The 15,218-nt window shown below is 45.3% G+C and overlaps 1 protein-coding gene across 13 annotated transcripts in view; it reads right to left on the reverse strand.

Moving 5' to 3' along the window:
• Positions 1 to 2,813: 2,813 nt before the first annotated feature.
• Positions 2,814 to 15,218, reverse strand: part of msi2b (musashi RNA-binding protein 2b) — a 522,720-nt gene continuing 510,315 nt past the window's right edge. For 12 of the 13 annotated variants that reach the window (XM_041197726.1, XM_041197725.1, XM_041197718.1 and 9 more), the window contains 2 exons: positions 11,292 to 11,374; positions 2,814 to 3,366 (listed from right to left, as the gene is read on the reverse strand). In XM_041197726.1, coding sequence (XP_041053660.1) covers positions 11,333 to 11,374 — 42 coding nt within the window. In that variant the 3' untranslated portion in view covers positions 2,814 to 3,366; positions 11,292 to 11,332. The remainder of the gene's footprint in view (positions 3,367 to 11,291; positions 11,375 to 15,218) is intronic. The other variant, XM_041197714.1, reaches the window with a different exon arrangement.

The following is a 15,218-nucleotide window of genomic DNA, read 5'->3' on the forward strand; positions in this document are numbered from 1 at the left end:
AATATTTGTGCAGTGGGCCACTGGGACTGTGGTTTATGTGTATATAAACATTAAAACTTATCACACAATCACTTTTTTTATCAATTTCATCTGAGCTTTTAAAAAAATATGGATTCTTTTCTTAATAAAATCATTTTCATAATTATAGCTTGTGTCCCTCTTAAAAATAATAAAAACCCAGTTTTGCATATCTAGCATTAGCATTTAAGGTAGTATGGCAACCCCTTTAAGAGACAAGGGTGGGGAATCCACTTAATGCCTTTCATTTGCCAGCATTAAAATGTCATGAAAGCTTTGGTTAGTTGAAACCATGTCAGATCAGCAGAATTGCCCCAACATTATAATGGTTAGTAATTACCTTTTTTTTTAATTATTCATTATTAAATACAGGAAATCCTATCCTTACTGGTCCTAGATCTCATTTAACTACATCTAATAACTTGTATTTACCTTTTTTTTTCCTTAAAAAATTTTTTTAAACTTTTTCTTCCTTCTTTTAAATTTACAGTACATCTACAACTAATACTCAAGATTTATTATTGGAGAGAGAATTATTTTGTCTTAAAAATCACTACGCTAAGCATCAAAGACAGCACTCCAGGACAATAGCAACTGTACACACTAGCAAAAATACATCAATGTCTAACAATGAACCAGGGGCAGAGGGGATATGGAAATGTATCTCCATGAGGTGAAAGGAAATGAGGAGAAATAAAATAAACTAGGAAATACAGTACAGAATTATCAACAACCCCCCCAAAAATATATATATATATATTTATCAATACAAATGTTCCCTGATTATAATCAGATCTTAGGGAACTATTGTTTTTTTTTTCTCTCCCAAGAACAACTTTTATCTTCTTTAAAATGTGTGTTATTATTTTTCTTTCCCTCCTTGATCAAATCTTTTCTCACTTTATAAAAATCTTGAGCATCCAGCGTTTTACAAACCAGTTGTTTCGAAGACAAAAATAAAACAGGGATTAAAAACAAATGTATTTTTCTTTTATAAACAACCCTGACAGGATCCACTGTCATTTAATGTCCTAATATTCGACTGCCTCTAAAGTTACCTGCTTCTGTTTTATAGCCAGGCCGTATGTTAATCGCTAACTCTTCTGTAACCTGGGAGTGCAGCAGCTACCCTTTCTCTTGTCTATTGGTGTGTTAACAAAGGGTCTAATAGTACCAGATTCTGCATTTTAAAGAGTTACTGCTATTTCTTTTTAAAAACAAAGGATGCTTTGTCTTGCAGTAACTAACCTGCAACATTCCCACTTCATCACACCACCTAATAAGATGTCATTCTATTGGCTGTTGGAGCCCTACTTGTCTCAATTTAATTTAAAAATAAAAGACAAATGTAACAAAAAGAAATTAGACTATCCTTCATACATCTCCCCCCCTGTCTAAGGGGATCCAGGACCATAAAAAATGCCAAATAATTAACATGTGCAAATAGGAATTGTCAGTTTCTCCCTACCAATCACAGTGCAACGATTTTTTTTAAAATGTTATTTTAATTATCTTTAAGTCTACAATAAATTAATCTTTAGAATGCTTCTATGCTGAAACCAATACAGCACTGAGGTATTCGTGAAAGCTTTCTTTTTGCTCTTTAAATTCAGTAATACAGAGTAAAATGGATAAGAGGCTTGTGTGAGTTTTGTTTTGTACTGCCATCCCATATGTGTCTAATCAGGCAATACAGTGACTGACAGGCACTTGCCTAACAACAGATTAAGGAGAGAAAAGCGAATGTTTGAAATGTGACAATAATTAGCTACGGTTAATTCCGAGAGAACTCCTAGCCTGGTTTTTGTTTTTTAAACAAAAAATCTATTCAATTAATTCAAACTTGTTTAAGATACCATTTGGATTATTTCTTCAGTCTATGAAGCGAAAAATATTCTTTTTCATTTCTCATGTGAAATATTCAATTTGCGGTTTTTTTTTAAATAAAAGTACAATTGAGACAACCCTAGTCTGAAGTTATTTTCCTTGAGTTGTCCCACATGGGCTTGAAATCAACTAGAAATTAACATACTGGTAATGATGCGAGTACAGTCAATAATTCCATCAGAGTCATCTACAGAGCAAGCTGAACAGTGTTACACTAGGTATCATTACAGTGCAGCCCAGGCAACCAAGCTTGGTAGGATTTCCAATTTATGTCCAAGTTAAGAGAATCCTTACTTCACCAAGTGTGCCACTGCCCAGAGCAGCACTGTTAAGCAACAAAAAACTCAAAAACATTTGTACCCCTCTCTCTCTCTCTCTCTTTTTCTCAATCTCAATCGCTCTCTTTGAATAGAATATATGCAGCCACTTGGAATCGTTATTTACAGTATTTGAGACTTCACAACTTCAACAACATAATAAAACACCTTATACTATAATCACCGCTTTAAATGATGACCCAAAATTAAACACAAACCTGTGAAAACAGTACTTATAGAAAAAGGACTTGGAAAATAAATCTCATAGTCCTGACCTTATTGCCAAAAGTGGAGCTAAACAAGATACAGTTGCAGAACAAAAAAATAGATTTATTTCTGATTGTTAGTCAGGCTACTTTTCCGCTCCTTCTAGACAACAACATTTAAAGCAGAACAGACTCCCCATTGCCCTGTTTCACTGGCTCTAGGCAGTAACCTCCCCATAAGGAGACAGCACTTGTGCTAGAATCTTCCACCATTTCCTTTGTCGGTCTTCACATTGTTTGTCATTTACCTGAGCCGCACCACTCCCGCCCCACACCACCCCCCCCACCCTCCCCCCCAACCCTGCCCCCAACTCAACACCCCCCCTCACCCGCTCCTCAAACACCTACAGTTCTTCAGAATTCATAAAATCTGGGAGGAAGGCTCTTATGAACTAAAACAGGGCTCTTTCCCAGTCAAAATGACACGCTCACACACACACACGCACACATAAAGTTTGAAGAGATTACATTGCAGGATTAATGGTGTCAGAAATATTATACACAGTCTAAGAACTACGTCACTACCCATAACACAAATAGCAGGGAAAAAATAATATCTGTGATTCAAATAAATTTCAAAATAAATCAAAAAACACTAAAAAGACTATTATTATTAATAATCATTTAAAATGCCATTTTCTTTTTACCCTAAGATTATTATAATACAGTAGACCACTGAGATGATGCAATTTAATTTTTCTTTTTAAAAAATCAATTAGTCCACAGAGTGCCACCTCCAGTTTTCTTTGCTCGGTGATGATGTAGTGCTCGTTTGTGTGTGTTTTTGTTAAAGTTTTCCTCTTCGCTTTGATGACATCACCTGAATCTGGGACCAGTCAGAAAGTTCGGCCAGTCTTGCATGGAGCTCCTGATAAACTCTGCGGAGGTGAGGGTGTGGCGAGAGGGAGGAGGAAGGGTAAGAGTGAGGGGAGATCGACGGGAGGGGTCAGAGGGAGAAGAGCGGAAGAAGGTTAGCTCACATCGCCGAACACGTCGAGTTGCTATTTAAACAACAGCACAGGAAAACGCGAGGGTATGTAAACTACAAAGAAAAAGAGGCTAAAATGCTACTGAGGATGCACGAGAATTCAGGAAGGAAGGATACACAGTAGTTTGCGCTACAGGAAAAATGTTTCATGAGTAACCGAGAGAGGGAGAGAATGTTGTCTAAGTGCAAATCCAGGTGGACTTGGTGCACCTGATGCTTGGTCTGATAAGACTGTTGCCAGGTGAGCTATCCTGATTGTCCCTCCCACTACAGTTCTTGGTCTGATAAGACTGTTGCCAGGTGAGCTATCCTGATTGTCCCTCCCACTACAGTTCTTGGTCTGATAAGACTGTTGCCAGGTGAGCTATCCTGATTGTCCCTCCCACTACAGTTCTTGGTCTGATAAGACTGTTGCCAGGTGAGCTATCCTGATTGTCCCTCCCACTACAGTTCTTGGTCTGATAAGACTGTTGCCAGGTGAGCTATCCTGATTGTCCCTCCCACTACAGTTCTTGGTCTGATAAGACTGTTGCCAGGTGAGCTATCCTGATTGTCCCTCCCACTACAGTTCTTGGTCTGATAAGACTGTTGCCAGGTGAGCTATCCTGATTGTCCCTCCCACTACAGTTCTTGGTCTGATAAGACTGTTGCCAGGTGAGCTATCCTGATTGTCCCTCCCACTACAGTTCTTGGTCTGATAAGACTGTTGCCAGGTGAGCTATCCTGATTGTCCCTCCCACTACAGTTCTTGGTCTGATAAGACTGTTGCCAGGTGAGCTATCCTGATTGTCCCTCCCACTACAGTTCTTGGTCTGATAAGACTGTTGCCAGGTGAGCTATCCTGATTGTCCCTCCCACTACAGTTCTTGGTCTGATAAGACTGTTGCCAGGTGAGCTATCCTGATTGTCCCTCCCACTACAGTTCTTGGTCTGATAAGACTGTTGCCAGGTGAGCTATCCTGATTGTCCCTCCCACTACAGTTCTTGGTCTGATAAGACTGTTGCCAGGTGAGCTATCCTGATTGTCCCTCCCACTACAGTTCTTGGTCTGATAAGACTGTTGCCAGGTGAGCTATCCTGATTGTCCCTCCCACTACAGTTCTTGGTCTGATAAGACTGTTGCCAGGTGAGCTATCCTGATTGTCCCTCCCACTACAGTTCTTGGTCTGATAAGACTGTTGCCAGGTGAGCTATCCTGATTGTCCCTCCCACTACAGTTCTTGGTCTGATAAGACTGTTGCCAGGTGAGCTATCCTGATTGTCCCTCCCACTACAGTTCTTGGTCTGATAAGACTGTTGCCAGGTGAGCTATCCTGATTGTCCCTCCCACTACAGTTCTTGGTCTGATAAGACTGTTGCCAGGTGAGCTATCCTGATTGTCCCTCCCACTACAGTTCTTGGTCTGATAAGACTGTTGCCAGGTGAGCTATCCTGATTGTCCCTCCCACTACAGTTCTTGGTCTGATAAGACTGTTGCCAGGTGAGCTATCCTGATTGTCCCTCCCACTACAGTTCTTGGTCTGATAAGACTGTTGCCAGGTGAGCTATCCTGATTGTCCCTCCCACTACAGTTCTTGGTCTGATAAGACTGTTGCCAGGTGAGCTATCCTGATTGTCCCTCCCACTACAGTTCTTGGTCTGATAAGACTGTTGCCAGGTGAGCTATCCTGATTGTCCCTCCCACTACAGTTCTTGGTCTGATAAGACTGTTGCCAGGTGAGCTATCCTGATTGTCCCTCCCACTACAGTTCTTGGTCTGATAAGACTGTTGCCAGGTGAGCTATCCTGATTGTCCCTCCCACTACAGTTCTTGGTCTGATAAGACTGTTGCCAGGTGAGCTATCCTGATTGTCCCTCCCACTACAGTTCTTGGTCTGATAAGACTGTTGCCAGGTGAGCTATCCTGATTGTCCCTCCCACTACAGTTCTTGGTCTGATAAGACTGTTGCCAGGTGAGCTATCCTGATTGTCCCTCCCACTACAGTTCTTGGTCTGATAAGACTGTTGCCAGGTGAGCTATCCTGATTGTCCCTCCCACTACAGTTCTTGGTCTGATAAGACTGTTGCCAGGTGAGCTATCCTGATTGTCCCTCCCACTACAGTTCTTGGTCTGATAAGACTGTTGCCAGGTGAGCTATCCTGATTGTCCCTCCCACTACAGTTCTTGGTCTGATAAGACTGTTGCCAGGTGAGCTATCCTGATTGTCCCTCCCACTACAGTTCCATGTGGAGCTCACTAACCACTAGGAGACACTCAGGAATCAATGTTCAAAACAGCTTGGGCTACCTGATGGATTGCTTCATCGGACCCCCAGAGGTAAAATGGCGCAATCACTGCTCCATACTTTTCTTATCTCACCTACTGCAGTAGCTAGTTTCCTCCCTTCCCATGTCCCCCACAATAATTAGGCAATATTCTCTGTTAGTGCCCAGCCACTCATCAGCGCACATATCAGGTTTGGTTTGGCCCTGTCTTGTGGTTTTCCTTCTTGCCCCCTGGGGGATGGTAGAACATCTCATTGCAGCTACTCAACACCTTCCCACCCCAACCCCCCCCAAAGGTGCGGCTGAGACCTTGGGCGGAATTTTACAATGGTGGGGTTTTATGGTCCCGCCGAAGTCAACGGACTTTTGAATGACTCACCGCATTTTACCGTCCCCATCCCCTACCACGAATGTGCCGTAAAATTCACCCAGATAATCACAGGTAGGAATACTGTAAGACGGCCACACTCAGATATTCCTTCCCCTTTAAAATCTCTTGTTTGCTGACTTAATGTAAACCCAGCTCCAGAAGGAAGAAACGGTAAAACTTGGAAATGGCTGGTACTGGTCTGAACTGGAGTTCCATTTTAAGGTGCACAAGCTCAGAGCAGTACATTTCCCGAGTTTTACTGTTTGTTTCCCTGCCCAGTAATCCTTCATCTGGAATTTCAACCTCTGAGCAGCCTGGCACAAAGATTTTAAAGAAGTGGCAATTAAGCCAAAGTTAGGGACAGGATAATTTATGAAGCATAGCACTTTCATTATCCAAATGACTTCATGTTTTTATTTTTTAAACTACTATTCATGTGTTCCTAATGAGCTTAATACATTATAGTGCACACAAATCCAGTACACATGAAGGGAATTTCAGTTTGATATGTGCTTAATTTGTTTCCTGCCCAGTATATTAAAACACTTTAATCAAAGAGCTTTGACCCTCAAATGACACCAGGTGACAACTAGTGTATGAACATATTTTGCTTTGGTTTAACATTTCTGCCCCCTACTGCAGCTGCGACATCTTAAATAATTGCATTGACACCTCTACTAAAATAAGAGAGATGAGCGTTTTTAATTGGATAGCTCTTTCAAAGGACTGGCACGGGTGCAATGGGCCGAATGGTCTTCCTTCTGTGCTGTACCATTCGTTCGTACACCGTTAGCTCCTGGCATTATCGCAAGGTCCTCGTTATATGTTGACTGTACAGTGTCAAAACCTTTTAACAGTCCCCCGTTAAATGCAGTGCAGACAGAGTTCCTCTAATTGAGGCTTGCAGATGGGGGGAGCAAAACCTTGGTTGTTTCACCAGACAGCTACTGCAAGCTGAAAATGAAGGCTACGCAGCAACAACTGTAAATATTTTAAAGCATGGGAGCCCTGCTTCAAATTCAGGGCAACGGTCCTGAATTCAACTACAAAAATGGCAGGGGTGGGGGTGGCCGGCGCCTGATTAAGTTCGGCCAGTTGAGTTTACTGGCTACATCCTATGACGGTACATGCATCCCACGCTACTCTGCAGCTGCCAGAGTTTGGTTACCTGGGGTTGCAAGTGAAAAGCAAAGGCTGGACTTGATGACTAACGATGGCTGTGGTTTGGATTTATTTTACAGAGTCAGTGAAGCACAAGGAGGAGGTAAGTGGGGTTCTTTAGCATTGCAGAGTGGGCATCAATGTGGGAGATCACAAAAGTGGAGGCCCAAGCTTTGTCAGTCCCATCTTCGGATGGTCACGAGCATGGGGGAGATAGAGAAATTCACAATTGTGACTATTTTTAAAATTCTTTTGTGGGATGTATTGCAGGCAAGGCCTGCACTTGTTGCCCACCCCTAATTGCCCTTGAACTGAGTGGCTTGCCACACTATTTCAGAGGGGCAGTTAAGAGTCAACCGCATCGCTGTGGGTCAGGAGTCACGTGTAGGGCACACCAGGCAAGGACAGCAGATTTCGTTCCCCAAAGGGACATTAGTGAACCAGATGGGTTTTTAAGACAATCGACAACGGTTTCATGGTCACCAACACTAAGACTAGCTTTTCAATTCCAGATTATCAATCGAATTTAAATTTCACCAGCTGCCGTGGTGGGATTTGAACCCTTGTCCCCAAAGCATTAGCCTGGGCCCCTGGATTACTAGCTCGGTGACACTGTCACTGTGCCACCATCTCCCCTAAACTAGTGAATGGGCTTTGGGGATTTTAGTGATACTTGTATTGCACCATCCTCCTCTGGCCAGTACAGGCAGTGTTGCTCTTAAATCACTCCAGGAAGGAGATGATTGCAGTGGGGTAAAAGAATGGTATATAGGAAATAAAGGTTCCAACGTAGTCCAGAACAAATGCATCCACTGCGGTGGTTTTACCAGCAGATCTAGGACTGTACCAGCATAGAGAAAGTGATCCAGAAGGGCAGGCAGACACTTAGTCAAGTTACAAAACAAGCCTAAGCCAGGAGACTGAGAGATGCCTCACTTGTCACTTATTGAGTCTGGACAGTGAGAGACGTGTGCTGAGTGACGACGGCCACTGAACCAGAAGAGTGAATAAACTAAGGACAGGAGTGAGCCAGGACACTCACTGGGCCAGGAAGCAAGGAGGAGACCAAATGGACCTGGAAATCAATGGTCAGGACGCTGGAAGGAAAACTCAACAAACCTGGTGGGCACAACAGAGCAGGACAACAACTGAGTCATTTGGGAAACTGTAAAGATATTCAAAACTTTCTAAAACTATTCTAGGTCAGGGAATAGAAGCGGTTACTCATGATTGCATGCACATTGGGAAGTAGAGAAAGGGGTGGAGGAAATAGTGAGCTTCTGATCATTTCATTGAGGAGCAGGGAAGGCAGTCTCACTTAGCAGTGTGGGACAATTCTCTCGTCTTCCCTCATACTACTTTCAGCACATCACAAAGGCTAGAAGTGGGGCAGGCATCACCTTGCTGGACTTCTGTGCCGCTTATTCATGTAAAATACAGGAAGGGCGGGTTTACATAAATTGGAGTTCAGGAACTTGATGGCCCATGCTGGGCTTTCCATCAATTAATTCCCAACCATTTGCTGCTGGCAATTCCAAGATGGGAGCTGGGAACAGAAATTTATAGGGACCTGCTCGAAAAATGTACCATCAGCGAGGAAAACCATTTTTCTCCTCAACAGTATTTTTCCAACTTCTTTACACCCTCACTGGTCTTCTGCCCTCGACAGCCAGCCTTAACACCCATAACTTCCACCAGCACAGCTCAGGCACACAAGGCAAAGGAGATGGACATAGATATTCCGCTACTTGGAGTCACAATGGCACAGAAGGAGGCCATTCAGCCCATCAAGCCCATTCTGGCTCTCTGTGGAGTAATTCAGTCAGCCCCATTCCCCCACTCTATCCCCCTAGCCCAGCAAGTTTACTTCCCTCAAATGCGTGTCCAATTTCTTTCTGAAATCATTGATCAAGTGGGTAAGAACAGTAGGTTCCCTTCCTTAAAGGGACAATATTTGTGAGCAGGAATGTGTCTATAGGGAGGGTGGCTCTGAAAATAGGCCCTGGGGGAAATTTCTTCCCATTCTTTAATCTGGAACGTGCAACTGTAGTGCAGCCATCCCTCATCCTGGATTAGATCTCCGAATGCAGAACTGACCTTGACTCCCTGTCATCATAATCAGTTTTATCTTTTACTATTTTATTTATGCCGCTGTATTTAAAGTTTCCTCTCTTTATCCTGCTCCTCAAAAGCTCCAGCCAACCCATTCCTTCCTCCTGTCAGTCACCTATTTAAAACTGTGGAATTCCTAACCTTCCTCCACCAAAAAAACAATCTTTACCTCACCTGGTGACTATTTCTGATCTTCCTTTCTACTCTATAAGCTCGGTGAAGTCTTTGAACCTTGGTGATGACCATTAACCTTGGCAGTGTCCTTTGACCTTGGGAATGTTTCTCCATTACCAATACGACTGATGGGAAACACTTAGGGCTTTCTTGATCTCTGTGTTTCAATATAACTCAGCATTGTGCACGCACCTACTCAGCTGGGGAACTCCCAGCACCTTCTTTACGCAGGGTCCAAAGTGCAAACTTTTTTTTTTAACATAACAAATACAATGTTTATGCCAGTTGTCAAACTAAGAAAAGAGAAAGCGGAGAGCAAAACAGGTAGAGATTGAAAGAAGAAAGAAAGAATTTGTACAGTGGCTTTCGCAACTGAAGGACATCGCAAAACACTTTATAGCCAGTGAAGTATATTTGAGGTCCAGAGGCCCAGGCTAATGCTCTGGGGACAGAGGTTTAAATCCCACCAGAGCAGCTGGTGGAATTTGAATTCAATTAATTAATCAAACTAGTAAACGAGTCTCAGGAATGGTGACTGTGAAACTATCATTGATTGTTGTAAAAATCCATCTAATGTGGCTTAGGAAAGGAAATCTGCCATCCTTACCCGGTCTGGCCTACATGTGACTCCAGACTCACAGCGATGTGGCCGACTCTTAACTGCCCTCAAAGGGCGATCAGGGATGGGCAACAAATGCTGGCCTTAACAGCGGTGCCCACATCCCATGAAAGAATAAATTAAAAAGTCACTGTTGTAATGTAGGAAACTGCAACAGCCAAATTGAACAATCCCTCACAACCAGCAATGAGGTGACGATCATATAATCTGTTCTTTGTGACGCTGGTTTATAGAGATAAATGCTGGCTCACGACACCGGGGAGAGCTTCTCTACTTTGAAGTAGCATCATGGAATCTTTTATGTCAGTGGGGCCATTACATCACCATTGCATTACTTTGAATTACTTTCCTCATACACCGGCTAGTGCATTTGCTAGCTGAGGTAATATGTGCCAAATTTTACAGTAATTATTGCGCTGTGGACTTGTATCTGCTCGAGAGCGCCTCAAGAATCCCCAAGCCAGTCATTCTCAGTGTCCGTACCGCCCTGGCCAAAGGTTTCCGTGCATGCTGCACACAAGGTGGTCCCTTTAAGTTACCACGCATGTGTGACCAAACAAAAACATTTAAAGGGGCCGTGCCCCTAAACAAATCGCCTGCGTACTATAAAGGCACATTGGTCCTGACCAATATTTATCCCTCAGATAGCATCACTGAGAAAAGACTATCCTGCCCCTGCTGTTTGTGGAAGCTTGCTGTGCAGAAATTGGCTGCCTCATTTACTGTGTTACAATGGTGATGACACTTCAAAGGTATTTCATTGGCTGTAAAGATCTATGGGGTGTCCTGATGTTTGGAAAGGCGCTATATAAAAATGTTAGTCTTTCTTTCGATCCTCTTTCAGAGACGAAACAACCACAGGCCCCTTCTGTCCAGACGCTACTTAGACCCGGGCACCAGAGAACACTGACCCGCCATGGCACCTGACGCCTACAAGGTGCTCTCTCCCCACACCGTATAACAGGGGACAGCTTAAGCAGTAGGAGAATGACAATAAATGAATAAGGAATATAGGAGAAGATGGAAATGTGTGTCTCGACAGGGGTTAGCTACCTTAGGAAAAGCAAGGAAAGAAATGGGATGGAAAAAAAAAATATATATATAATTGTAATACCTCAAACCTGAGATGGCAACCAACCAACCACCTGTTTGCTTTCAATGGTATCCGTTTGTGAATGCCGTCGCAATCAAGGGGCCCTAAAATCGTACAGTTATTAGGTCTGTCAGTGCTCAATACATAGTCAAACAAGGAAACATTTCTCTTTTTCTTGGTTTCTTTTTTTTAAAAGAAACTTGCAAACACCAGAAGAGCGATGATTTAGCTACAGGAAGTGACCTTGTGTTGGGTCAATTAAGAAGTGGTTTATCCAAATCATCTTTCTCCTAACTGACCACCCTGAAAATAACTCAACAAGTTTCAGGGAAATGAGGAAAACCTTCACAAAAGCTCAGAGAATCTACATGGATTGGTAAGCTTCAGTGATCCAATTTGTGAATAATATTATCCCAGTATCCCCTTAATTTTAACCATTTTCCTCTGACTTATTCAACCCTTTTGTTCAGGAAGGATGTTATTTTAAACCAAACTCCATACCAACTCATCACCTAAGGTAACAGTCATCAATAACACCTTTCTCCCTCGTCATTCACAGTTACTCTGCGATCTAGAGAAAGGGAGGTTTAGCTACATAATACATTTCTTACAGACAATTTCTCACAATAATCAAGGTGATTAACAGTTGCAATGTTAGCTTAGAAATGGACATCTATTTAAGAGCCAGTATCTTGCTATATAAATTGATATAAATACAAAAGGATTAGCATATTTGCCAGAGGGATCATTACAACCCCATGCCACAACTGCCTACTCCAAATAGCGACCAGAACCTCAGTGTATTAGGGATCTTTACTCTTGCTATAGTAGGGATCTGCACCTCTCTCTGTTAGGGACCTGCACCTCTCTACGTTAGGGACCTGCACCTCTCTACGTTAGGGACCTGCACCTCTCTACGTTAGGGACCTGCACCTCTCTCAGTTAGGGACCTGCACCTCTCTCAGTTAGGGACCTGCACCTCTCTACGTTAGGGACCTGCACCTCTCTACGTTAGGGACCTGCACCTCTCTACGTTAGGGACCTGCACCTCTCTACGTTAGGGACCTGCACCTCTCTACGTTAGGGACCTGCACCTCTCTACGTTAGGGACCTGCACCTCTCTACGTTAGGGACCTGCACCTCTCTACGTTAGGGACCTGCACCTCTCTACGTTAGGGACCTGCACCTCTCTACGTTAGGGACCTGCACCTCTCTACGTTAGGGATCTGCACCTCTCTACGTTAGGGATCTGCACCTCTCTACGTTAGGGACCTGCACCTCCCTACGTTAGGGACCTGCACCTCTCTACGTTAGGGACCTGCACCTCTCTATGTTGGGGACCTGCACCTCTCTACGTTGGGGACCTGCACCTCTCTACGTTGGGGACCTGCACCTCTCTACGTTGGGGACCTGCACCTCTCTACGTTGGGGATCTGCACCTCTCTCTATTGGGGATCTGCACCTCTTTCTATTAGGGACCTGCACCTCTCTCTATTAGGGACCTGCACCTCTCTCTATTAGGGACCTGCACCTCTCTCTATTAGAGACCTGCACCTCTCTCTATTAGGGACCTGCACCTCCCTACGTTAGGGACCTGCACCTTTCTACGTTAGGGACCTGCACCTCTCTACGTTAGGGACCTGCACCTCTCTACGTTAGGGACCTGCACCTCTCTACGTTAGGGACCTGCACCTCTCTACGTTAGGGAACTGCACCTCTCTACGTTAGGGATCTGCACCTCTCTACGTTAGGGACCTGCACCTCTCTACGTTAGGGTCCTGCACCTCTCTACGTTAGGGACCTGCACCTCTCTACGTTAGGGACCTGCACCTCTCTACGTTAGGGACCTGCACCTCTCTACGTTAGGGATCTGCACCTCTCTACGTAAAGGACCTGCACCTCTCTACGTTTGGGACCTGCACCTCTCTACGTTAGGGACCTGCACCTCTCTACGTTAGGGACCTGCACCTCTCTCTATTAGGGACCTGCACCTCTCTCTATTAGGGACCTGCACCTCTCTCTATTAGGGACCTGCACCTCACTCTATTAGGGACCTGCACCTCTCTCTATTAGGGACCTGCACCTCTCTCTATTAGGGACCTGCACCTCTCTCTATTAGAGACCTGCACCTCTCTCTATTAGGGACCTGCACCTCCCTACGTTAGGGACCTGCACCTCTCTATGTTAGGGACCTGCACCTCTCTACGTTAGGGACCTGCACCTCTCTACGTTAGGGACCTGCACCTCTCTACGTTAGGGACCTGCACCTCTCTACGTTAGGGAACTGCACCTCTCTACGTTAGGGATCTGCACCTCTCTACGTTAGGGACCTGCACCTCCCTACGTTAGGGACCTGCACCTCTCTACGTTAGGGGCCTGCACCTCTCTACGGTAGGATCCTGCACCTCTCTACGTTAGGGACCTGCACCTCTCTACGTTAGGGACCTGCACCTCTCTACGTTAGGGACCTGCACCTCTCTACGTTAGGGACCTGCACCTCTCTACGTTAGGGAACTGCACCTCTCTACGTTAGGGATCTGCACCTCTCTACGTTAGGGACCTGCACCTCCCTACGTTAGGGACCTGCACCTCTCTACGTTAGGGACCTGCACCTCTCTACGTTAGGATCCTGCACCTCTCTACGTTAGGGACCTGCACCTCTCTACGTTAGGGACCTGCACCTCTCTACGTTAGGGAACTGCACCTCTCTACGTTAGGGATCTGCACCTCTCTACGTTAGGGACCTGCACCTCCCTACGTTAGGGACCTGCACCTCTCTACGTTAGGGGCCTGCACCTCTCTACGTTAGGATCCTGCACCTCTCTACGTTAGGGACCTGCACCTCTCTACGTTAGGGACCTGCACCTCTCTACGTTAGGGACCTGCACCTCTCTACGTTAGGGAACTGCACCTCTCTACGTTAGGGATCTGCACCTCTCTACGTTAGGGACCTGCACCTCCCTACGTTAGGGACCTGCACCTCTCTACGTTAGGGACCTGCACCTCTCTACGTTAGGATCCTGCACCTCTCTACGTTAGGGACCTGCACCTCTCTACGTTAGGATCCTGCACCTCTCTACGTTAGGGACCTGCACCTCTCTACGTTAGGGATCTGCACCTCTCTACGTAAGGGACCTGCACCTCTCTACGTTTGGGACCTGCACCTCTCTACGTTAGGGACCTGCACCTCTCTACGTTAGGGACCTGCACCTCTGTACGTTAGGGACCTGCACCTCTCTCTATTAGGGACCTGCACCTCTCTCTATTAGGGACCTGCACCTCTCTCTATTAGGGACCTGCACCTCACTCTATTAGGGACCTGCACCTCTCTCTATTAGGGACCTGCACCTCTCTCTATTAGGGACCTGCACCTCTCTCTATTAGAGACCTGCACCTCTCTCTATTAGGGACCTGCACCTCCCTACGTTAGGGACCTGCACCTCTCTATGTTAGGGACCTGCACCTCTCTACGTTAGGGACCTGCACCTCTCTACGTTAGGGACCTGCACCTCTCTACGTTAGGGACCTGCACCTCTCTACGTTAGGGAACTGCACCTCTCTACGTTAGGGATCTGCACCTCTCTACGTTAGGGACCTGCACCTCCCTACGTTAGGGACCTGCACCTCTCTACGTTAGGGGCCTGCACCTCTCTACGGTAGGATCCTGCACCTCTCTACGTTAGGGACCTGCACCTCTCTACGTTAGGGACCTGCACCTCTCTACGTTAGGGACCTGCACCTCTCTACGTTAGGGACCTGCACCTCTCTACGTTAGGGAACTGCACCTCTCTACGTTAGGGATCTGCACCTCTCTACGTTAGGGACCTGCACCTCCCTACGTTAGGGACCTGCACCTCTCTACGTTAGGGACCTGCACCTCTCTACGTTAGGATCCTGCACCTCTCTACGTTAGGGACCTGCACCTCTCTACGTTAGGGACCTGCACCT

This window comes from Carcharodon carcharias, chromosome 10 (genome assembly GCF_017639515.1).
Source record: "Carcharodon carcharias isolate sCarCar2 chromosome 10, sCarCar2.pri, whole genome shotgun sequence".
Classification (NCBI taxonomy): Eukaryota; Metazoa; Chordata; class Chondrichthyes; order Lamniformes; family Lamnidae; genus Carcharodon; species Carcharodon carcharias.